This window comes from Pyxicephalus adspersus, chromosome 6, assembly GCF_032062135.1.
Source record: "Pyxicephalus adspersus chromosome 6, UCB_Pads_2.0, whole genome shotgun sequence".
Taxonomy (NCBI): Eukaryota; Metazoa; Chordata; class Amphibia; order Anura; family Pyxicephalidae; genus Pyxicephalus; species Pyxicephalus adspersus.
In genome coordinates, this window is record NC_092863.1 from 107,491,712 (window position 1) to 107,516,339 (window position 24,628).

The 24,628-nt window shown below is 40.8% G+C and overlaps 1 protein-coding gene across 1 annotated transcript; it reads right to left on the reverse strand.

The window, feature by feature from the left end:
* Positions 1 to 2,242: 2,242 nt before the first annotated feature.
* LOC140332807 (uncharacterized) lies at positions 2,243 to 24,628 on the reverse strand. The gene is made up of 12 exons (XM_072414000.1): positions 24,543 to 24,628; positions 17,888 to 18,004; positions 14,620 to 14,706; positions 12,968 to 13,301; positions 9,927 to 10,192; positions 8,865 to 8,894; positions 8,476 to 8,630; positions 7,840 to 8,194; positions 6,778 to 6,807; positions 6,389 to 6,543; positions 5,299 to 5,384; positions 2,243 to 3,953 (listed from the first exon to the last, which is right to left on the reverse strand). Exons 1-12 carry the CDS (start codon positions 24,586 to 24,588, stop codon positions 3,791 to 3,793), a joined length of 1,824 nt encoding a protein of 607 aa, XP_072270101.1. The 5' UTR covers positions 24,589 to 24,628; the 3' UTR covers positions 2,243 to 3,790.

The following is a 24,628-nucleotide window of genomic DNA, read 5'->3' on the forward strand; positions in this document are numbered from 1 at the left end:
TTTTTTTTTTACATGATTGTGTGTTTCAAACTTTTTTTATATTCATGATATTTACTAGACCCCTATTCGGACATATTTCTGTAAGTTACAGGTCTACAATTTAAAAAATAAAAATTTCATGAAAACCTGTAACGCTTTTGGAACAGAAAAGAAGTGGTTAAATAAAACCCTTTATTAATAAATTCTATCCTACTTTTTTGTTTTTTCTTGAATAACATAATAATGTTTACTGGTGAACAAATCTAAAAGATCAGATCAATAAATGAATATAAAAATGTCAAACTGGAAAAAAACAAACAGCCAAATTTCACGTAATGCACCTGTGCACATAATGATAAGTATATATACGGGGGTTGTCTAACTTGCTTTTTTCATTTGTCCTAAATATTTTTTTTAAGGAGGGGCTGTTTTGTGTGTTATCCTAATCTATGTTGCTACATTTGATACTTTTTTGTACCATTTAGCACAATAGCTGGTTTTGTTTTGTAAACTTGGAATGTTTTAACCACCTGGCCGTTAAACCTGACCATGTTCGGGGTAAAAACACTTGCAAAAAGTGTTAAACCCGATCTTTTCTCAGGTGGTTAAAAATGTAAACAAACGTTATATTGCAATCTGATTGTCCTACATTGTATGACAATCGGATTACAACTGAAAGGAAATACCCAGTGTCCGCAGCTCCTCTAGCAGAAATAAAAGATTTGCTATTGCTGCTGGCATCTGCAGTGAGATGTCAAGCACAATGCAGAAATCCTACGGCCACTCCTGTCAGTGGGGCCAGCACCTGTACCTCTGACACTTTGCATCCTGGGGTGCTGGCCACCCCACTACAAATGCTCACTTGGCATCTTCTCCCCCATAGTTTCACTTTGGGTTATGGAGCCGCACTGTTGTTGTATGGGGGGTGTCCTAACAAATAAATCTACCAAGGGGCATGTACAATGGGGTAATGGGGGCATGACGTCACCCTCAGCAAAGTGTCACAGCTGTGTATGAATTCTGCCGCCATACATCTCGCCCAGTACAAACCCCCTTATTTATAGTTATTTATCTGAAATATGGAGTCTTGTTGGTTGTCCTCTTGGCTTGAGCCTCTTGGTGCCACGGTCTTCCCTCCGTCCCTTGTGCTATATCCAAGTCAGGCTAAGTTACAACTATTAGTTGATATGTATAATGTATATGTATAGTTATTAGTTGATACTTAGTGATATGTATAATGTGTTTTTCCCTTTTTTCTTTTTCAAAATGTTTTTTTGGATTGGTTTTGCTCTAAAATTGTTTAAGGCAATTACTAATTTTGTACTTATTTGTATTGTGTTCTAGATACTATATGTACCTAGGCGGTATTAGCACATTATATGCCATGATTTTATTATGTCTGTTTTGTTACCTACCAGTGTACTGTAGGAAGGTGCTAATAGACTTTGTTATATGTATGGATTGTATGTGTACTATTTTTGTCTAGACCGCCTATTACCATGCCTATTCTTATTGTTCTAAATCTATTATAATTACCAGGGATCTGACAATCGTTTTTTGCAAGAGCTATTTTAAAAATCAGTTTTTTCTGTGATGGCTCTGGGTTTAAACTAAATTTTCTGAACAATAGGTGACTGGCAACAACATGAGCTACAAAACTTCACCCAAAGCAATAACAGCAAAATCCTTTCTTTGATAAAAATAACAATGGAATAACAAGCTGGGACTAAAAGTAAAATTATAAAATGGAATGATTTTTGGTGCTTGAGGACACTGACTCTGGAAGGGAAAGTTTAGATTATAAAGTCTGTACTTCTGCCACCAATCTTATACCTGAGCCTTGTATATAGAACCGTGACAAGTCTGACCAGGCCAATGTTTCCTTTGTTCTGGAATTACACGGCTGAGAAGCTCAAAAGGCAAAAAATCTCTAAAAGAAGATGGAGGTAAAGATGTTCCTGATCTCAAAATCTTTCTATGGAGCAGCTACTTCACCTTTTGTCTCAAAAGTCCTAAGCTTAAAGAACTGGAATTACTACTTAAAATATTGCGCTGGATACATTTTTATGGGAAGGGAGTGGCATCACCCCTCACAAAATGCTCCGGTACTTATCTTTCCATCCAAGCAGTATGAAATCTTGGAAAAATGTATTCATCTTTTCAGTCTTCAAAATTGTGAAATAAATATATTACCCCCCTGAAAAAAAACAATTTTAAATATATATATATATTTTAATTTATTTAATGTATTATTTTGACATGATTTTGTGTTTAACACTTTATTATACTCATACTATTATATTATACTGTAAAATACATTTTCACGAAAAACCGCTTTTAGACAAATAAAACCGGACAGAAATGAACTTCCCAGGTAACGGATTTACAAAAACTGAGAAGGCAAATCCAAATCAACGCAGAGACAGGCAAAGTAGCCGGCTACACTACAGAAATATCAGAAATAATCTGGAAGCATGGAAATAAATCCTTGTTATAAAATGAGCTGAAAGCTTCATCCTGGCAATACACAAATGTCTAGCGCTCAGAGCCTTCCAGCACACGAGGGGCTTTGTAAATAGCGCTATTTGTCCCGGAGAAGGTTGTAGCGGAGGAAGCGCTCCTCCACCTATTTGGGAATTGTTCATACATAAGACAAGTGTGGAAGTCAATGGCTCCATTGCTGACATTCCTTACAGGCCTCCACAGATTGGATCATGAGGCGGCTCTCCTCCATTGGTACCCAAGAGAAAGGCCGAGTCCTATGGGTTACAACAAATTGTATCAAGAGTGTAATAAATACGCTGTTAGCAAAATGTATGAATTCTATTTATTAGATTGTAAACAATTGGGTAAAGTGAAAGCTTGAAGAACTTGGCGCATCCTCATGTGGAATACTCTGCCATTGTAATAATAAAGGTAAATCGCTGTAATATGTCATAAACCGTGAAATATCTTCTTGTTGTCGTTTGCCAAAAATTCTGTATACTTAACATATGGACTCTTATGGTTCTATCTACATATAATGTTTTATTTTTTCTCTGGATGGACTTTATTTTCTTTGGTTGTCAGAAAAGATGTTTTTTGTTTATGCAAACTGTTTTCTTTGTTTTTTGGAAATACTTTTATTATTTTGTGCATACATTTTCTATTTTTGTAATAAAAATATAAGAAAAAAAAAAGCTGAGTGTTTATTTGTTGGATTTTCTGTCGCTGACTGTTTCTGAGATTGTATGCTGCCTGGGCTGACTTCCTACCTGTGACCCCGACTTTGTCTTTACCATTGGATATCTCGTCTGTTGGACTTGTTACCTGTGTAGGACCTCTGCTCCGTATTCTGGACTTGTCTCTGCTGGAATCTTGGTTCTGCTTTATCACCATCCCTTGCAAACAGAAGTCCTGGGGGCAACGGGGTGTTGGGGTGGTGCAGCTACCCCCGGAAGCTAAACGGGGGCCTGGTACAGGTGAAGAGGGCAAAGCTAGATTGGGGGACTGGTGAGCGCCCAGAACCTTAAGGTGAGCAGAGAAAGAGGTTCATTTTCTGATAACAGATCCTTTCATATTCCTTACTTCTTCCTGTTTTTTATTCAGAACTCCCTTAATATGAACATTTTTACCCATTACACGATTACACATGATATATCATGGACAAAGCTGGAGAAAAAGCAGCGTAGGAAGCCGATATAAGAAACACAATCACGTTGCTGATCTGTATAAAACGTTATTGATCACACACATACATGTTTTCTGATCTGACTACAATGGATAGGTATGATTGGCTGTTATTGGTTTTAGCAGTCTGTACATTATGATTCTATATATTTATCTTCTCCATGAAGCAGCGCAGATTCTCCATCCCTAATCTGCATTCCATGGCCTTCTTCTGACAGATCCATGGCAGAGAAGAACTACAAGACTGGACGTGCAGGGTGGGTGAGGCCTTGGCACAGAGATCCCCCTTGGATTGCAAATCTTTCCTGGAAAAAAATAAGAAAAATGTTCCTAGATCTGTTTTACATCTGAAGAACATGAAGGAACTGGAATTATTAGATCTGTGCTATTCATTGCTGTAATATTCCGAAATATTTGAGAATTCTATAAACAAGCTGATATTACCTGTCTACTAATAATGGAGACAAGGTGTGAGGCAGAAAACCGTACAGGAAAAGCTGCCTCAATCTCCCCGCATAGGATCTAATGGTAAACCCAGCGCTGGCAGGAGAGATTGGTGAACCTCCAATTAATGGATCCAAATCCAACCAGATCACCCTGGATCGCCTCACCTAAACTCAGCAATGGTGCACTCTAAATGATGACCACTGAGGAGCTTGGATATAGCATGAAACAAAAGGGTTGATGATATCCAGATTTTGTTTTAGAGAAACTTAACAAAAGCTGAAATGACGATTTTCTTCAACATTCCACAGATCTGGTTTACTAAGGAAATTTAGTCTGTGCACTTAGTTTAGTGTACGAGGTAAAAATTCACCAAAAACTTAGACATTACCAATCATGGTATAAAAAAATAGAATGTTTGCTTGAAAATTCCCTTGCAGATTGATTACACTGATCAACTAACATTTTCTTGCCAAACAGATGAACACCGCTATGGGAACGTCGGCACCATGCGGCACAGGTCGCTGATTCCATATCACCGTACTCCCACTTGTGTTTCTTGTAACGATTCTTTTCCATTCCCAGCACACAAATAACAATCATTATGATGAGTTCTGGGCTCTCCCCATACCATTGGTACACTGACGCATACCATATAGGGGGCCCAATACTTATCTTGGGCCCCCAGTTTAATACCAAAATATACAAGATATGCTTGTTTCACCAATTCTGTAATGTTTCTGTAATATTCACCACAAATGTAACAAAATACATTCGGGTCATTTATACAACTTCTTCTGGTAGAACTCATATTTCTGTAAAAAAAGAAAATGTGTGAATAAAAAGAAGGCGAATGAAAGTTTCATGAGAATAATTCTACATTTATTATATAAAATACAAAACATCGGTGTAAATAAAGATTGATAATAATATGCTGAGTTATCATTTGTTGGTACAATTGTCTATTCCGATTCCTGTATCACAAGAACTAGAGCCAATCCAATGTAACTCATGTCATTTCTGGATTCAGCAGACCCGAGATACACTAAATATATTGAAATATCTTTGGCAAGTGAAAAAAACATTTTTTTGTTGAGTTGTGTAATTAACTTTGCTAAGTGTACAGCCTGAACTCCTTTAGTAAATCACCCCCATTGCATCTTTCCTCCTTGTAGTTTACATACAAATATTGGGAAAATAACTCACTCAATGCTCCCATCCGACCACTTCCACTCATTATGAATCTTAGACAGACCAATCCAGAAATGTTTTCCTTCCTCCCGAATCCAATCCTGGAATGTATAAAAGCGAATATCTCGGTGTGAAATCCCAAGTGACAACATCTGCAGAACTTGTCCTTATGTCTATAACAAAACTTACCCATAACAGCCAATCATATTTGTGCGTTAGTTTTCCAAAGCAGAATTAAATTTTTGATAATACTTATATTTTTACAGAGGGATACAATTGTCCATCACCTATTAAAGAAACTTCATGGTATGTGGACAGAGGTGAGGTTGGAGATGACCATGGGATGGGGGCGAGAGATGTAGTTCGGTTATTATTGACTGGGTAGATGTTGGAGAAAGAAGATCTCATTACAACCATTTCCAACAGGAACCAATCTTACTGATGTCATGTGACACCAATTATTATCTTTGCTGATATTCATATGTAATTAGAACTCTTCATTCTGAATTTGGTAATTATTTAGGCTGAAGCTTAAAGTGTTCTCATAACCTACCATTGCCTAGAGACTGGTCACATGGAATGGTAATGTTGGTCCTGGCTCCAAAATTTGCCTGATTCCAACAAATCTCTTTTACAGATCAACTCTAACATCAACTAAAATTCTGGGTCATCTCATCTATGGGGTGATTAGACCTTGGTCTGATCAATGTGGGACCCCGATTATGTATGAATAATGGATCCGGATCCTCATTCAGCACCGGCCTGGCCAAGTGAGATGCTTTCCCCAGTGGGAGCGGACGCTGGTTTGGGCCGTATGAAAGTGACTGATAAATTGATTTTATTTTAATTTATTCATGAATTTCCATCGGCTGGAACATAGGGTGGGGAATGGGGGTCATCACACAAATTTTTTTTACCATTTAGCAATACAATTTTTTTACCATTTCAAACTTTTAAAGGAAAACAAATGAAATATATTATTAGAGCAGAAACCAATGGCGCTATTTTTAATTTTACCAATACAAAGATACCCCATAGATGGCCATTGATGTGTGATTACATTGTGTTACATTGTATTATTCTCTATAATAAAATATTTTGGTACCTTCAGAGTGGAGTCGCTCTCCTGTATTTTGGCCAGTGTGGCGTTTTTCATTGTGCAGTCCTCGGCCGCCTTGTATCGAACATCACTCTGACTGGAGAAATAGTAACACATTTCATCCATCTTCTTCCAGCCCCATGGACAGATGGCAGCCGTGTCTATGGAAGATGGAGGGGGTTGTGTATTAGGATCAGCATGTAATCAGAGATGTGCTAGGATATGGGGGTATTCCATCTGCCCTTGCCAAAAGTTAGACTTTGCTCATGCTTGACCCATCACGTACCCAAACTTATTCTCTCCCTGTCTACACCCCAAATCGCCCCACATCCCTCCTCCTCCACCCCGGTTGAAGAATATATTAAACACATGGCTATTCTGAAAGAAAAACTTACCAGACTTTTCCTCGTTCTTCTCACCATCACCTGGAAAGAAAATGAAAGCTTGTAACTATGAATGTAAAATGTGGTAACTGTGGTTTAATTGTGGTCACTGATGGAGAGAATGACTTCACTTTCAGCATTAATATGAATCCCTCCTCTCCTCTAAGTAAATCCACGGATATTAAGGTGGGTATAAGGCCAGCAGCCAAACTTCTTCATGAGTGACCAAATACAAGAAAGTTGTACATTCCACCCACTGGGGTCTATTTACAAAGCAGTGAATCTAGAATTCATCCAACATTCTTTAGAGACACAAGTCTGGAAGATTCTCCTCCAGAGAATGTTTAGTGGATTTCTGATTCATCGCTTTATAAATAGACCACAAATAGTTGATGGCTATTAAAATTGGGAAATATCCTTCTGCGTGTTTCCTGTATAACCTGGGGGCCAGTTTTCCCAATGAGCTCATGGAAGTATTGGCCAACCTGTCAGTGCTAAGCATGCTTGGTCCTGATTAAGCCGTGTATAATGGGTTTTGGTTGGCACATCAGTTGTTGGACAGAGGACAGCACCTATACCTGTCTGTTATTATCAACCACTGGTATAAGGGTGATCAACACCCCAATATTTACATTGGCAACAGGCAGCAGTCAGGTCTCAGAGTAAGGGAAACTCGTTGTTTTCAAGCAATATGGGTAACATTCAGGATTAGAATAATGGTGGGGACTGGTAGGGCAATACTGGACCATTGCAGAATTTTTTGTGCTATGACAGATTTCGAGAAATGACATGCAATCTCACAATACATTGACATATAAGCCTTCTATCATGATATATATCATATCTCCAGATTCTGGCCAATGCACAGTCCTAATGGCCACCCAGGTTAAGGTGACACCTGAATAAGCCCGGGTAACCCTTAGGTAAGAAAATTGGGCCACAGCAACCTAACTAAACAACAAAGGGGGAAAGGTCTACCTCTACTTGAGTAACCCAATTTGGGGATAAACGTTTAGGTGACAAGAATTTGATTCTCCATTTTCTGTGAGATCCCGGCACACTCTGCACACTTACAGGTTTTGAAGAAGCAATTCTTAGCTACCCTCATCTTCTCCTCCAGGTCATGGAGCTTCTTCAGCTGAAGCTGGGATTTTTCCTGCTCCTCCTGAAGGTCACTCAGAGTCTTCCTCACCGTAGAGAGTTCTTCTGTCTTCCGGGCTAGATCGGCTTTCTCTGTACTCAGATCCCTTTTAGTAGCAGTGAGATTCTGGGTCATCTCATCTATGGGGTGATTAGACCTTGGTCTGATCAATGTGGGACCCCGATTATGTATGAATAATGGATCCGGATCCTCATTCAGCACCGGCCTGGCCAAGTGAGATGCTTTCCCCAGTGGGAGCGGACGCTGGTTTGGGCCGTATGAAAGTGACTGATAAATTGATTTTATTTTAATTTATTCATGAATTTCCATCGGCTGGAACATAGGGTGGGGAATGGGGGTCATCACACAAATTTTTTTTACCATTTAGCAATACAATTTTTTTACCATTTCAAACTTTTAAAGGAAAACAAATGAAATATATTATTAGAGCAGAAACCAATGGCGCTATTTTTAATTTTACCAATACAAAGATACCCCATAGATGGCCATTGATGTGTGATTACATTGTGTTACATTGTATTATTCTCTATAATAAAATATTTTGGTACCTTCAGAGTGGAGTCGCTCTCCTGTATTTTGGCCAGTGTGGCGTTTTTCATTGTGCAGTCCTCGGCCGCCTTGTATCGAACATCACTCTGACTGGAGAAATAGTAACACATTTCATCCATCTTCTTCCAGCCCCATGGACAGATGGCAGCCGTGTCTATGGAAGATGGAGGGGGTTGTGTATTAGGATCAGCATGTAATCAGAGATGTGCTAGGATATGGGGGTATTCCATCTGCCCTTGCCAAAAGTTAGACTTTGCTCATGCTTGACCCATCACGTACCCAAACTTATTCTCTCCCTGTCTACACCCCAAATCGCCCCACATCCCTCCTCCTCCACCCCGGTTGAAGAATATATTAAACACATGGCTATTCTGAAAGAAAAACTTACCAGACTTTTCCTCGTTCTTCTCACCATCACCTGGAAAGAAAATGAAAGCTTGTAACTATGAATGTAAAATGTGGTAACTGTGGTTTAATTGTGGTCACTGATGGAGAGAATGACTTCACTTTCAGCATTAATATGAATCCCTCCTCTCCTCTAAGTAAATCCACGGATATTAAGGTGGGTATAAGGCCAGCAGCCAAACTTCTTCATGAGTGACCAAATACAAGAAAGTTGTACATTCCACCCACTGGGGTCTATTTACAAAGCAGTGAATCTAGAATTCATCCAACATTCTTTAGAGACACAAGTCTGGAAGATTCTCCTCCAGAGAATGTTTAGTGGATTTCTGATTCATCGCTTTATAAATAGACCACAAATAGTTGATGGCTATTAAAATTGGGAAATATCCTTCTGCGTGTTTCCTGTATAACCTGGGGGCCAGTTTTCCCAATGAGCTCATGGAAGTATTGGCCAACCTGTCAGTGCTAAGCATGCTTGGTCCTGATTAAGCCGTGTATAATGGGTTTTGGTTGGCACATCAGTTGTTGGACAGAGGACAGCACCTATACCTGTCTGTTATTATCAACCACTGGTATAAGGGTGATCAACACCCCAATATTTACATTGGCAACAGGCAGCAGTCAGGTCTCAGAGTAAGGGAAACTCGTTGTTTTCAAGCAATATGGGTAACATTCAGGATTAGAATAATGGTGGGGACTGGTAGGGCAATACTGGACCATTGCAGAATTTTTTGTGCTATGACAGATTTCGAGAAATGACATGCAATCTCACAATACATTGACATATAAGCCTTCTATCATGATATATATCATATCTCCAGATTCTGGCCAATGCACAGTCCTAATGGCCACCCAGGTTAAGGTGACACCTGAATAAGCCCGGGTAACCCTTAGGTAAGAAAATTGGGCCACAGCAACCTAACTAAACAACAAAGGGGGAAAGGTCTACCTCTACTTGAGTAACCCAATTTGGGGATAAACGTTTAGGTGACAAGAATTTGATTCTCCATTTTCTGTGAGATCCCGGCACACTCTGCACACTTACAGGTTTTGAAGAAGCAATTCTTAGCTACCCTCATCTTCTCCTCCAGGTCATGGAGCTTCTTCAGCTGAAGCTGGGATTTTTCCTGCTCCTCCTGAAGGTCACTCAGAGTCTTCCTCACCGTAGAGAGTTCTTCTGTCTTCCGGGCTAGATCGGCTTTCTCTGTACTCAGATCCCTTTTAGTAGCAGTGAGAGCATTTTTCAAATTGGTAATTTCCTGGTTGTCTTTCCGCTTCTGCCGCATGGCTGATTCCAAATTATTTTTACAGCTGTAGTGGAAATAACGGTCATTGTATCACATTGTATCATGAGAATCATTTCATCTACTTCTGTCATTTCAATTATCCTAGAATATTTCACATTTCACATGTTTGTGCTCCCAGAGAGGTAAAAAGAGAGGTTGTGAGGGCTGAGATAAAATATAAGCTTGAATTTTACTTCTTATATTTCAAATATAACAAGAATGAGATATAACATTTTTTATGTGAGTTCCTAAGTAAATACTGACACATTTCACACGTATAGGCTTCTTCAGGGGAGTTTAGACATTAGACATGTCCACTGAGCTAAGAATGCGAATTGTGCCTGGAAAGGATACGAGTGGGGAATTTCCCCAACATGGAAAAAGATGGCAGTCTGACTGTGGCTGATGGACCTTCCATGAATGATACCAGGATATTTTGGTGGCCAAAGCCACTTGGTAAGGCCAGCTGAATGACTCTAATTATGTTTTTACTTGTCTATAAAAGTTGTATTCCAGCCACCACTGTAGTAGAAAATTCCTTTGACTGGTCACCATTTTTACTTTTTTTTCCCTAATAATCCCCAAAGAACAGGTTTCAATAGGGGATCCCTCAGGAGTAAAAAGGCTGTATAACCCATTATCTATTTGAAGCTGAGTGCAATGGTTTGGCTGGATCTAGGATTTAAATGACAGCATACTTCCTTTGGGCTCATGGAGCCACCCTCGTCCTACAGTTGGGCAGTAAAGGAAAGGTATTGATGAGCTCTCTCTGTCACCCTACTCCTATCAGCGCTCCTTTTGCATTACAATACACCCCACGGGCTCCTAATGTTGCTTATCCCTCCAACAACTCCGGGGTTTCCTACACAAGAATTGTAAGAGAACTATAATTTGGCATCAGGCACGTATTGGGTGCAGGAATGCCCCGCACATCCCATCTTCCCCTGTGGGTGCTGGGACGGAATGAACTCCTGTGTGCCTGTGCAGGAATCACCCTGGCCCAGACTAACGAAGATGGAATGGAGAACGGTGAGTATCCCCAGGGTTTAATTCCCCTTTAAGATATCTTTGTTGGGGGTTTATCTTTAAAACATAGAAATACCTCACTGATGTAATTTAGGATGTTTATATCCATACTCCAGTCTGTCTCATACATACATCACTGTGTACACATTTTTATTCTGCAAATAAAAGTTTGCATAGCCTCGTGCACCTTCCAATAGGAAAGCCCAGCACTGGCTGAATATTGGCTGCTTGTGTATATTTCAAGCTCCATAGACAATTATGTAGGATGTATATATAAGAAAGAATCAAATGGATCAAATCACCGCATACCAATAAATTGGCTCAATGTTTTTTTCTGTATTAGACTTCATTGCACCACTTACTGGCTGAATGGGGTTTCCTGCCTGACCATTATTATCCAAAAGTCAAAAGGGAAACGTTGCCATAACTTACGTTACAGAAAATAGGATTAAACCAACAAAATATCCTTTTAGCTGCAGCCAACCTTCAAGTAAGTCTTACTCCCTATACAAGATTTCTCAAGAAAAGCAGGCCTGAAATGACATCTATGGGCGGAGGGCCTCATGACAGGGGGAGCATTGAAGACTGGATATGTAAAGGGGGTGAAAAGTTCAGAAGCAATCAAGGGAGGGGGTCAAAAGTTCAAGAGGAAAGGCAGAAGCAGGCACGTGGGCAAAAGAGGTTAATAGTTTAAAAAAATATATATATATATATATATGTAATGTATGTTAATGAGTAAAAATGCGGGAAAATCAGGGTTTAGGATTGGAGTAGAAGATTGAGGGGTGGTGAGAGTTTAGGGGTTAAAAAGAAGAGGTCTGGGGAGCAGGGCAGATCCTTTGAAAATTATTGCTGTGGGACTGCATCCCCACCCTCCCTCCCTATATTAAATGGTTAATAAAAGGGGGCTGCTGTGGCCAATTTTTCACCAAGAAATTGTGTTGTGGTTTTCTTTACTTTGGGGGATTAATTGGTGGGGTGGATTGATTGGTCATGGCAGAGGAAGGCTTCTAATGCTGTCCCCTGGTCATGTCCAGGCTATATGTTGATTTCCTGTTTCCATTTATTATACTTTTTTGAATCCAGATTTGAAACTTGATTACTCGATATTCCAACACCTGAATACCCAGTATTCCAACTCCCACCTTACTTAATTTCTCAAAAGTAATCCAATTGTTACTTCAATACCAAGTAATTCAAAAATTTATTCTTTTAAATTGTTACACTTAATATCTATCATGTGAATTTGCTCTTACTTATCTTGTATCACCATTTTTCATTATGTTATCTCTATTTGGTATAATATGTTTATATTACGCTATGTAATAAGATTATGTTTTTTGTTATAAACAGTTTCGGTCTAAAAATCTCCTGAAGAAGCCTTTGAGCGAAATGCGTCGGGTTCGAGACAAAAGATGTTAATGTTACTATGACCGTGCATGTTACCCTAAACACGGGATCAGTAGACACCAACTAGCATAGGAGAACTATCCCTGACTGAGGGTAAAATATATCTGTTTTAATTTAACTTTGCAAAAAAAGCCTTTCTTTTCTTCTCCTAGATTTATTTACTAACAATTTCCAGGCTTGGCAACTGTGTTATTTGAATATATTTTCCGACTCTCCTTTTGGGTAATCACTTGTTACCCTATGCAATAATCCATATTTATCAAACTAAGAAATAATACAAAAATAACAACACACCTGGCGAAGTTACATGGACATTCACCTCTCATGTATGTAAACCTCTGGGTGATGAATCACATTCACTTACCCGGATAGTTCATTGCTTTTTCCTTGTAGCTGGTTTTCTGTATCCTGGAGATTTCTTCTCAGGTTAGTTATTGTGATGTCAGCCTGTGCTTTCTCCTGGAGGATGCTCTGCAGCTTCTGTTTATTGCGCTCCCCTTCCTCCGGACTCACCCGGAGATTATGCTTAGTTATCTCCAATTCTTCCTTTGTCTTTCTGATGGTTTCCTGAAGTTCCCGAGCCACGGACTCTTTTCTGAAAATATCACTGGTAAGGCTAGACTTCAGGTGGCCATGATCCCGCTGTAATATCTCTAACATATTGGAGGATTCATCATATTGCCGAGTCACCAGAGACACTGCAGGAGTGAAGAGAAAATAGAATAATAATTTGTTTAAACAAACGTTGCAGCTGAAATTAGAGCGTAAGCTCCTCTGATTCTGTGTTCTTTGTACAACAATGTGGTATGTGTCAGTGCTATATAAACTTATCAGTCACTAAGTTAGGTACACCTGTTCAACGTCTTATTGATACCAGTATCAGCCAATCACGTCACAGCAACTTAGCATGTCGACATTCCTGGATGACCTGCTAACGTTCAAATGGAGCATCAGAATGGGGAAGAAAGGTGAGTTAGGCGACGTGGTTGGTGTTACACAAGCTGGTCTGGTGAGATATTGCTGATCTGCTAGGAATTTCACCCACAACCGTCTCTGGGATTTACAGAGAATTTTTCAAGTAAAGGAAAACGCCCAGGCGTAAGTTCTCTGGGTGAAAATGTCTTGTTGATGCCGGTTGAGGTCAGAAGAAAATGGCTACTGGAAAGGCAATAGGAATTCTTATAGACCCTCGTTACACCCAAGGTCTGCAGAAAAGATCTCTGAATGGACCACTCATCCAACATTTGAGCAGATGGACTACAGCAGCAGGAGATCACATTGAGAGCCACTCCTGTCAGCTAAGAACTGGCACCTGAATCTACAATTCATGCGGGGTCACTAAAACTGCACAAGAGAAGATTGCAAAAACATTACCTGGTCTGATGAGTTGATTTCTGATGCAAATGAAAGTTTGGGCTCAAAATTTGCCATCAACAATATGAAAGTATTTTCTTGGCACATTTTGGGCCCACTGACCATGGTATAAATCCCACAGCCATCCTTAGTATTATTGCTGACCATGTCCATCCCTTTTTACCCGTAGTGCCCCCATCTTCTACTTCCTTCAAGAAAACACTCCGTGTCATAAAGCTCAAATCATCTCAGATTGGTTCATAACAATGGGGTCCTCCACAGTCACCGGATCCAATAGATCACGTTTGGGATGTGGTGGATCCGAAATTCTAATCATAGGTGAGCAGCCAACAAATCTGCAGCCACTGTGTGATTCTATAATGTCAATATGGAGAAAATCTCCGGGGAATGTTTCCTGGACCTTGTTGGATCTATTTGCCATGGAGAATGAGCCCAGTAAAAGAGGGTCCAACCTGGAACTAGCAAGGTGAACCTAATAGGAATATACATGGAAACGTGCAATAATAGTGGGTGACCATTGGGGGGACATTAGACTGCAAGCTCCTCTGTACCGGGACTGGTTTAGCACTGTGGTATATGTCAGTGTTACAAGTAATAGGACAGAATGATGGGGAGCCAGATCTCCTATCGATAAATACTCACATTGTACGGACAGAACGATGATGGTGGTCAGGGATGCCACGGAGATGACGCAGAGTGTGACATAATGGGAGTAACCAGCCCAGAATCCTGAACACAGAGGAAAAGGGAAAAACTTTTAGTTTTAAAAATTTGTGTTTCCTTTTTAAATTAAAATTTACAATGTTTACAGATGTAAGTAATCCCCCCCCCGCCCCCCCCACACAGTAGCAGACAACCTTACAGCTCCCTACATTACAAAAGCCCAATAAACAGGGAGCAGAATACTACCCTCTCTTATATTCACCAACAGGGGCCCTTTAGCTTTTTTTCCACAATTCCGGGTCGGTATTCACAGTTATATGACAGTGAGTATATCACTCTTTGATCCTCGGGACATATTTGTAAGGGGGCCTTCTACCTTTTAGTACCAGGCCATTTTAGCCCTTTACCCTATATGAAGTGTGTCCCTGCACCCACTGCGGTGTGACAGTAAAAGGGCGTGATGTCCTGACGTATCTCTCAAGCCAAAGTTTTTGCTGTTGGCTCTTGAAGTCCTGAGAATTTGAATGTTAAATTACTATCAACCATGTTTGCCACTCACACTTCTTGTGCATATTGTTATGCAAGCGGGTGTGGACCCACTGTGCCACTGACCGGGTACACTCCAGAGGGGCGTGACTAAGCCGCTACCAGGTCTTCACTAGAGCCTCTGATGGTGAGGATAGACTTCGGCTGCGGGGTAGCTGCCAGGTGCCACTCCAGAGCAATCCCCAGGCCAGTGACAGCTGACCACAGGAGTCAGGAAACCCGGTGCAAGCACCGAGGGGCTTGCGTGGCCAAGAAGTCCAGAAACAAGGATCCAAGGTCAGGGTCAGTCAGCAAACAGGCAAAGTCCAAAAACGTAAGCAAGGTCCGGTACACAGCAAAGCAAACAGAGAGAACACCTTAGCACTGAGCATTACACAGGGTAAACCAGAGATTGCTCCGGAAACTTCCTGTAGTAGGAGGTGCCTTTAAATACCTGCAGGAAACCAGCCATAGGCGGTAGAGCACAGAGGGTGTGTGTTACCTCATAGATTAGGAGAGACTTACCCACGCCAGCTCAAACACCAGAGCAAGTCTCGGCATGAAGGAAACACAGGCATGGAACACAGGTAGTGGGTTACCTGAAAGATAGGACCCGGCGCCCGTGCCTGCAATTAGGAGCAGCGGCGCCGGCACCACCTGCAGTGCTAACACATATGATGTTTTGGGTGGTCAAAGTCAGTTCGTAAAAACCAGGAAAACACCCAAACTTACCTTGTAATTCTGGAACTGACCCCTTCATTTCTCTCTAGGCTGTAAAATATTCCTCCAATTCAATAAAACTGAAAATAAACCTTACCCTAACCCTGGCTTCATGATCTCTAAATTCCATTATGTCTCTTACACTTTAACTGAGCTATTCAGTCTAACCTCTAACTCTAACCGTAAACCAAATTCCCTAATCCAACTTTAACACTTTGAACCTTAATCCTCAACCATATTCCATATTCTATCTTCAACCGCAAACCTCAGCCAAGCTTCTCAACAACCTCAGCAAAATGCTTTAATTGAGCTCTAACCCTCAGCCTAACTCTAACTCTAACCCGGGCTTCATATTCTATCTCCAACATTGACCTTAAACTTCAACCAAACTCTTGTCAAACCCCTAACTCTAACACTAAACCCAATTTCGTAATGCAATTAAAACTAAATCTAAATAAATAAATTATAAACCTCAATTAAGATCCACAATCTATCCTTAACACAAACCACAAACCTAATCCAAGCTCCTCTAACCCTAACTCTAATAATAAACCTCAAACAATTTACTCTGACCCTCTTCATTCATAAACCTAAACCAAACTTCTTGTTCTAACCTTACATTTTTTTTAAACCTCAAACCTCAACCAATTTCCATATTCTGTCCCTAACCTTAACCTTAAACCTCCATCAAGTTTCCCGGTCTAACCCTAATCCTTAACAAAATGTCCTAATTGAGCTCTAACCCTCCTCCCTATCTTCATAATCTATCCCTAACACTTACCCTAAACCTCAAACATAATCTGAGCTCTTCAGTCTAACCCTAAGTCTAACCACAAATGTCCAACAATCAATTCACTCTGACCCTAACCTCTGCCAAGCTCTATAATCTATATGCTACACTAACCTCAAACCTCAATCAAACTCTTTAGTCTGAACCTAAACCTCAACAAAATTCCTTATTTAAGCTTTAACTCTAACACCAAACTTCAACCAGTTTGCTCACTCTAACTGCAATTCTAAGACTATTCTTTGCTAAATACCTCAATCTAAACATTAATATCAAGCAATCTAATCCCAATTTACAACAACTCTAGCCCAAATTCTAAAACCAACTCATCAATCCGACCCTAAAGATACACCTAATGCCTCAATCTAACCTTCAACCACAATCAATTCAGCCTTAACTCTAACCCTAACATTGGGAATGTTGTTAATAAAATGAAGAATCATTGGTGTTATTTTTAGGAACATTTAACCCTGCTCATACAGGACAGGCACGGAATATTCACAAATAAATACAATTATTATTTTTTAAACTCTGCCCCTTTTTCCTTAATGAGATGTCATTTCAGTATAGAGGGAATGAGGCTGGCACAGCACACTGCCTTATATTCTGATTTTAGCATTGAAAGATATAGATAAGAGATAGATAGCTCATAGCAAGAAACATTAAATAATTAATTATATAAGAAAAACTGCCAACTTTTGTATCAACATAATTTTCATGTGGAAGAGGTCAGTCTCCCCAAAGCTCTACCTGTGTTATGGATGACCGGTCCCTCCACCCCCGGTATGCAGGGTGTCACACTTACCTCTTCCCCTCTAACACACAGACGGCTCTATCCTGCGCATGCTTGCAGTTCTGATTCTGGGCGTGCCTCAGTTTCCAAGCTTTATCAACTTGGATCCCTGGTATTTGACCCCTGGCATGTGTCCTGACCTCTCTTGCTTGCTGCCTGCCTTGATCCCGGCTTTCCTTGACTATCTCTCTGCTTTGTGATTTGGTACGGTGCTTTGCACTTTGGTGAACACAAGGACCGCAACCTGGCAGTAACCAGCGGTGCAACGTCCTCATCAGATATATAACCCAGGGTAGGTGCAAAAAAGTGGATAAAATGTCAAATACAGATGGAATTTAATTCTCCAGATTCCTCAATGGATGATATCGTTGTCTGTAGGTGTACATCTATAATCCCATCCTTTCATTAATAACAAGTGTTACCTTTTGGTCCTTTGACCTTTGGTGGGTTCCCTTCTTCTCCTCTCTGGGTCTCCTTTGGAGGGGTGATATTCTCATATGTAACTTCCCAGTCATCACATGGTGACTCCGGAATACCATCTGTAAATGTGAGTAAAATGTGACGTTATAATAAAGTTGGGTATTTCTCCTGAACCTGCGTCCCCAATGCAGGGGCCAATAAAGGGAATGTGTCACAAAAGGTGGGTGGATCCTACTACTGGTTGTGAAGGTAAAAAGTGGAAGCATTTTCATTGGCTGGTGATCATTGGGAGCAACCTTTATGATTCCAACCTCCCTATCCTCCTTTTCATACTCCTCTCTTCATCCCCTTCTGTCCTTTATTCCTTATCCTTCCTTTTTTATCCCATCTTTCCCTTTATCCCGAGCTTCTTATTTTGCCCCTTCTTCCCCTTCATTACCTTCTTCTCAATTCTTCCTTTGTGCCCCTTACTATTGTTACTTTTTTTTTATTTGGTACCAATGATGGGTGAATGAGGCCACCTGTTAGTTGACTGAAGTTTGTCTATATATCCTTAAAATAGTGTAAATGTAAATACAAGATTCATCTCCCATAGATTTCAGTTGGGTTTGCTGAGAACATTGGGTCAGTGAGGTGATGCTGGGCTCATTCACTTTCTCTAATATGGTTCTTAATGATCAAATATTTTAACTTATTATAATAAACAAGATTGTTATAATGACAGAAGATCATGAGTAGATACCTTGCGCTGGATTAGAACTCATAGCCCATTCTCTCCTGCCGTGGTGATAACTGCTCGTCCTATTGCTTATAGTAGTGTCACCAGACAAGAAGTACACACCTCTCCTGTGTGGCCACAGATTGACATTATACTATTTACTTTCAGGTTTTCCTCTCTCTGTTCTACAATTTGGCTGAAATTTGGGCTTTAAATATCCAACACCTATGATAATGGTGCACAAATCAGATGAGGATGATGAGGATGATCCCCTTACTTCCTCTCTTGTGTTAGAGAGCTGGGTGTGGAGGTATGAAACCAGGACATTGTACTCCTATTAGGGGAAATTACATCGCCTATAACACAGCTCAACAAAAAAATGTTTTTTCACTTGCCAAGGATTTTATTATATTTGGTGTATCTCGGGTCTGCTGAATCCAGAAATGCCATCAGTTTCATTGAATTGGCTCCAGTTCTTGTGATACATGAATCGGAATAGGCTATTGTACCAACAACGAATGTTTACACAGCATATTATTATCAATCTTTATTTACACCGATGTTTTGCAGTTTAAATAATAAATATCCTACTAGCCCATATGGGAGGACCAGAATACCGAGCAGAAGACCGGCCGCTTTTCATAGACAGTTCCACTCCAAGTATGAAATCTGTGTTACTGCATAATGACAACTGCTATGCATCAATTCCAATTGTACTCAACAAAACTTAAAGAAGAATATGAAAATATCAGAATGGTCTTACAAAAGCTTTGCTACATGAACACCAATGGTCCATATGTGTTGATATAAAAATGGTGAACTTCCTACTTGGACACAAAGTGAATACACAAAGTCCCCATGTTTCATCGGCTTGTGGGATAGAAGAGCAAAGCAGGATCACTGGAAGAAAGTGACATGGCCTCCAAGGGAAAACATGAAAAAGGTGCAGCGACATGGAGCCAATGGCTGACAATAAATCATTCTCCCCCACTACACATAAAGTTGGGAATAATGAAGCAATTTGTTAGAGCTCTGAACAAGGACGGTGATTGCTGCAAATACATTTGTAGATTCTTCCCTGGATTGAGTAGTGAAATATAAAAGCAGGAATCTTTGATGGAGCCCAGAAACTGATAAATGATGGAAATGTCACAAGTTACATGACTGATACTGAAGCTTCTGCCTGGCACAGCTATGGCATGGTTGACAGGAACTTCTTGGGGAACCATAAAGCACAAAATTATGAAGAATGACTTCTTTGTGATTAGTTCTGTAAATATACTGAATATAGAAGATATTAACATTAAGTATTTAAAAAATGTAATTTTGTACATGTAGGCATATCTAGTTTAATTTTGCTTAATTGTTTATGTTTCATTAGTTTTCTATTAGATTATTATTGAGGTCATTATTTCAAAAACTAGAGAAAATCCAACAAAACCAATACCATATGTGGAATCTGTGCATCAAACATAACCTACAATGACTTTAATCTGTTTGGTTATATAGGACTGTGCTGGTGTGCCCGGATCGCTTCCCAGTCTGTCCTATAAGTTCATCTGTTAAATAATTGGGCTGATAAAAGGGTTCTCCATGCTGGGGGTCTGCACTCCAGTAATAGGGGATAGGACGTAGGGGGTTATGGGTGAAGATTCACCACATCCTGTGACATACCCGGCCTATATTGTAGTAACAAATTATAATTTACACATTATTCATCTAACTAATAAGGCCGTACAGTCTTATCCTAATGGACTGTCCCCCATAATCACCATTATACCCCCAGCATTGGAAACACCATCATCTCAAGACCTAAACATTAAAGGAGAATAAAACTATACCGTTAGAACAATCTGCTTTATAGAGCATGCAATGGAAATCAGCTCATCTCCATCCTCAGAAAGGTGAATACGCACTGGAATGTGGAGGGGTTCGATGCCGGGGTTGGGGTTTATATGCTAAGAAATGGTGGAGGAGTTGGGAATCTGGAGGATGGGGGAGGGGTGTTTATTAGCTTGTAGAGTAAGAGTTGATATTGGACGTTAGCAGTTGTTTGGTGGTTCCACAAGTTATAGGAAGATTACAGAACCATTACTACCAGTGTTATATCAAACTATGATGGAAAATATGTACACAGAGGGTAGACGAGATAATGAGAGGGTTTCTTACTGCTTATTGTATGCTGGTTCAATATAATTTTAGGCAACCTAATTGTTGGCATTGTTGGTTAGATCCCTAACGTTGGGTTGGGTATTTACATGAAACTACAAAAGGTGACTTTTGCCCAGTGAATGTTGGGTGAATTTTGGACTAATATGAAGTCAGCTCTGAAGTCAGCAATACGCGTGTTACCTGAGGTGTGGAATCTAAGTGACCCCCTGGTCCTCACCAACACCATGCGATGGGCTGCTGACCCAAGTGGCCACCAGACTACTATGCTGCAATGACGTCATCAGGTTGGGGCCCCGATGTTCTCCACACCAGGGGGTGACAAGGATCAATTGACTTCAGAGTAGAAATGGGATTCAGGCTGGAAAACAGCGAGCCAAGGCAAAGTAATTAAACGGGTCGAGGTGAGGGCGGACAAGGCAATATCAGGTAATAGGCCAGGGTTAGGGCAGGTGGCAGACAAAGCAATGTCAGGTAATGGGCCAGGGTTAGGGCAGGTGACAGACAAGGCAATGTCAGGTAATGGGCCAGGGTTAGGGCAGGTGGCAGACAAGGCAAAGGTAATAGGCCAGGGTTAGGGCAGGTGGCAGACAAGGCAAGGTCAGGTAATAGGCCAGGGTTATGGCAGGTGGCAGACAAGACAAGGTCAGGTAATAGGCTGAGGTCAGGGAAAGCAGCAGACAAGGCAATATCAGGAAAATGGCCGAGATCAGGGCAGGAGGCAGACAAGGCAAAGTCGAGGTCAAATACAAAAATCAGCAACCTGAGCCTGGAACTGGAGAGGTTTAAATAGGCCCAGCAGAAAATGGCTGGACAGGATTGAATAATCTGCTCTTTGGCTGCAGCACATACCGGATTTCCTTTCAGCCTTGCACAGCCTCAGTTTGCCGAGGACAGTGGACAATTCACGGCTACAGGGATGCAGGTAATGCGGTAATGCTGCAGTTTGCTGAGATAATGACCTGGGGGGGGGGGGGTGATGGTAAAAGCATGTAGCAGAAGAATATATGAAAGATAATTACATTGTTCTATTCACACCATTCCTCTGAAATTAAGTAAGAAAAATAAAACCTTATTTAAGCAAATTTAGTCTGGGTGCCAATCCTAAAAAAGGGTGCATGCCCAACATGCAAACAAATATCTAATAGCTACACAGACTGGAGTGCACCCAGCAATGTTCCATATCCTCAGATATATAGGAAGATCCAGGGAAAGTCCTGTTGACTCTTTTATTCCTACAATGAGTCTTGTGGACGCCTCATATTTTTTGAATCAAGTGTGAATGAGCTTTAGTAATCTTCTATTATGAGCTATAAATAAGAATAGTTTTTATACTTTGATTCATCATTCTGGGGAGATTTGTGATCTTGGTCTTCTGTGCTCGTCAGACTTGCTGGAAGATTTCTGGGAATTCTGTTTGTCTGCAAACTCTGACAATGAACTCATTTTCTTTTATGCTTCAGGGCACTGCTATGGGTTCTAACGTGGCCCTGTGGTTTTGGGTTCCACTTTTGTGCCTCAGGTTTGCTTTACTATGAGATGATGAGCTGTTTCAGTTCATGTTTATCATCAAGTAGCATGAAATAGCAGGATGAAATTACCTTTTAATATCCTTTGGGGGGTTCTTTAGCACCCTACTATGTTGTTAACCTGTCTTTTTCTGACTACAATACTGTTTGCAGCAGATACCCAAATATAGAGGTGGAATCAGTTATTTCTAGCTACATCAAATGATAACACAAGGGCATCTGTAGAAGAATTATTCAGTACCACTCACATTCTGACACCCTTTAGAATACCGAAGACATAGGCATGTATCACATTGCTGAATATTGGACCATCTGATGATAATGCTAACAGTACAAGATATTCACGATGAAATTATGATTGTTTTACCAGGTTGTGGTCTTTGAGCACTCCAGGGTGGGCAGATGTGCAATTCTGAACCGGAGGGCAAGAGAATAGTTAATGAAGTCCGGGGTGGAGGTAGGCAGCAAACAAGCAATGTCAGAAACAAAGACAGGAGTCCAGTACAAAATAAACACTGGTGACACGGGGGTCACCAAAGCCACAAGGTAACACTGGAGACACAAGAAGACACTGGAGGCACAGGTGACATGGGGGTCACTAAAGACACAGGGGAATGCAGGAGACACAAAAAGACATTTGAGGCACAGGTAATCCCAGAGAAAGGGGTCTGTTGTACCTTGAAAGGTTGGGCGTTGGGGACCTCTTTACTTTCCTTGCTTGACTGATGTAGTCGCATTAGTGGTACTATGGCTGCTATTTGATACATTGTAAAGCCTTGGTATATCTGTGAGCACATTGTAAAACTTTGTTTATTCGGCTTGTGACTATTTGTATAGATTTGTTATGCATCAGAGATTTTTGGTGTGTTAGGTTTACTCCAGTCTCATGTACAGGTAATGACAAAATGTGCGGGTTGTTCCATTTTACTCCTTAATAGCTTAATATTGCTATCCCAGGTCAGGGCCTTGTGTGTATGGACTGCACAGAGACAAAAATATGCAAAAAGAATTCCCAGCCTATGCACAAATAATTCATAAGGCTTTGACATTCCTCTTACTCTCAGAGTTTGGATCTATGTGTATGGGTTCTTAGGTCTGTACACCTGATCTGCCAATTATAAGGGGCACCCACCATTCCTGTGCTAGATTCCGTGGTCTGTATACATTCTATGCCCACTGTAAGGGGCATCTACCATTCCTGTGCTAGATTTCTGGGGTCTGTACACCTGCTGTGCCCATTATACAGGGCACCCACCATTTCTGTGGTAGATTCCTGGGTCTGTACACCTTTTGTGCCCATTGTAAGGGGCATCGAGACCGTGATGTATCCGTGCGTGTGATGAGGTTATGAGTGAGGAAGTCATTAGTAGGTCATTGGAGGAGCGGAGAGAGCGGCAGGGGGAGTATTTTATAAGGGGCACCCACCATTCATATGCTAGATTTGTGGGTCTGTATACCTTTTGTGCCCATTATAAGGAGCACCCACTATTCCTGTGCTAGTTCCTGGGTCTGTACACCTACTATACCCCTTATAAGTGGTTTCCACCATCTCTGATGGTTTTGTATTATGGAAAATAGAAAAGGAAGGGCTAAAATACACAAACATACCAAAAACATTGAAATGTTTGAATGGGACCAAAGCCAGGTATTTTTCTGGAGACCTGAAAAATTATAAAAGCCACAGCCAACTACAACCCACCATTAACTATGTGACTTTTGTTAAATTGTCCCTCTCCTCCACATGGACTAAACTATATAATACCCAACATGGGCCCCTGCCAAGGAAGTCCCCTGGCCAGGCCACTCTTTTTTCTTCTGAATCTCCTTTCATTCCTATCAGGTGCTTGTCCACCAATGGTCATATAATATACGTCTGCCATATACTTCCAGACAAACTGAATCTGAGACTTTAGAGAAAATGCTGCGAGGCTCCCAGTAGATACATAATGAAGATGAGGAGTGAGGATCGATATGATTTGGGGGGGGGGGGGTATTACATAAATCTCTTAATCATTGTAGTAAGTCATTGACAAAACCAACAATCTAGATTCCCTTCCTTCCGAAATCTAAGTCCAAAATATCTGTTTCATTAAATTTCTGTATTTTCAACCTCTTGTGACGTGTGGCAACCACAAAGTGACCTTCTTGTTATCCCAATAAAGAAAGACCACAGTACTAAGCCCCCTCCATGCAGAGCCACTGCAAACTCCCCTTGGATTGGCCCCGGTTGTACATACTGACCTCTCTGTGGTCGGGAAAACCTCAGGTCAGCGTAGACCACAGCCATAAGCGCCCATCAATGCCACCTGCTCCGTGCTGAAAGAAAT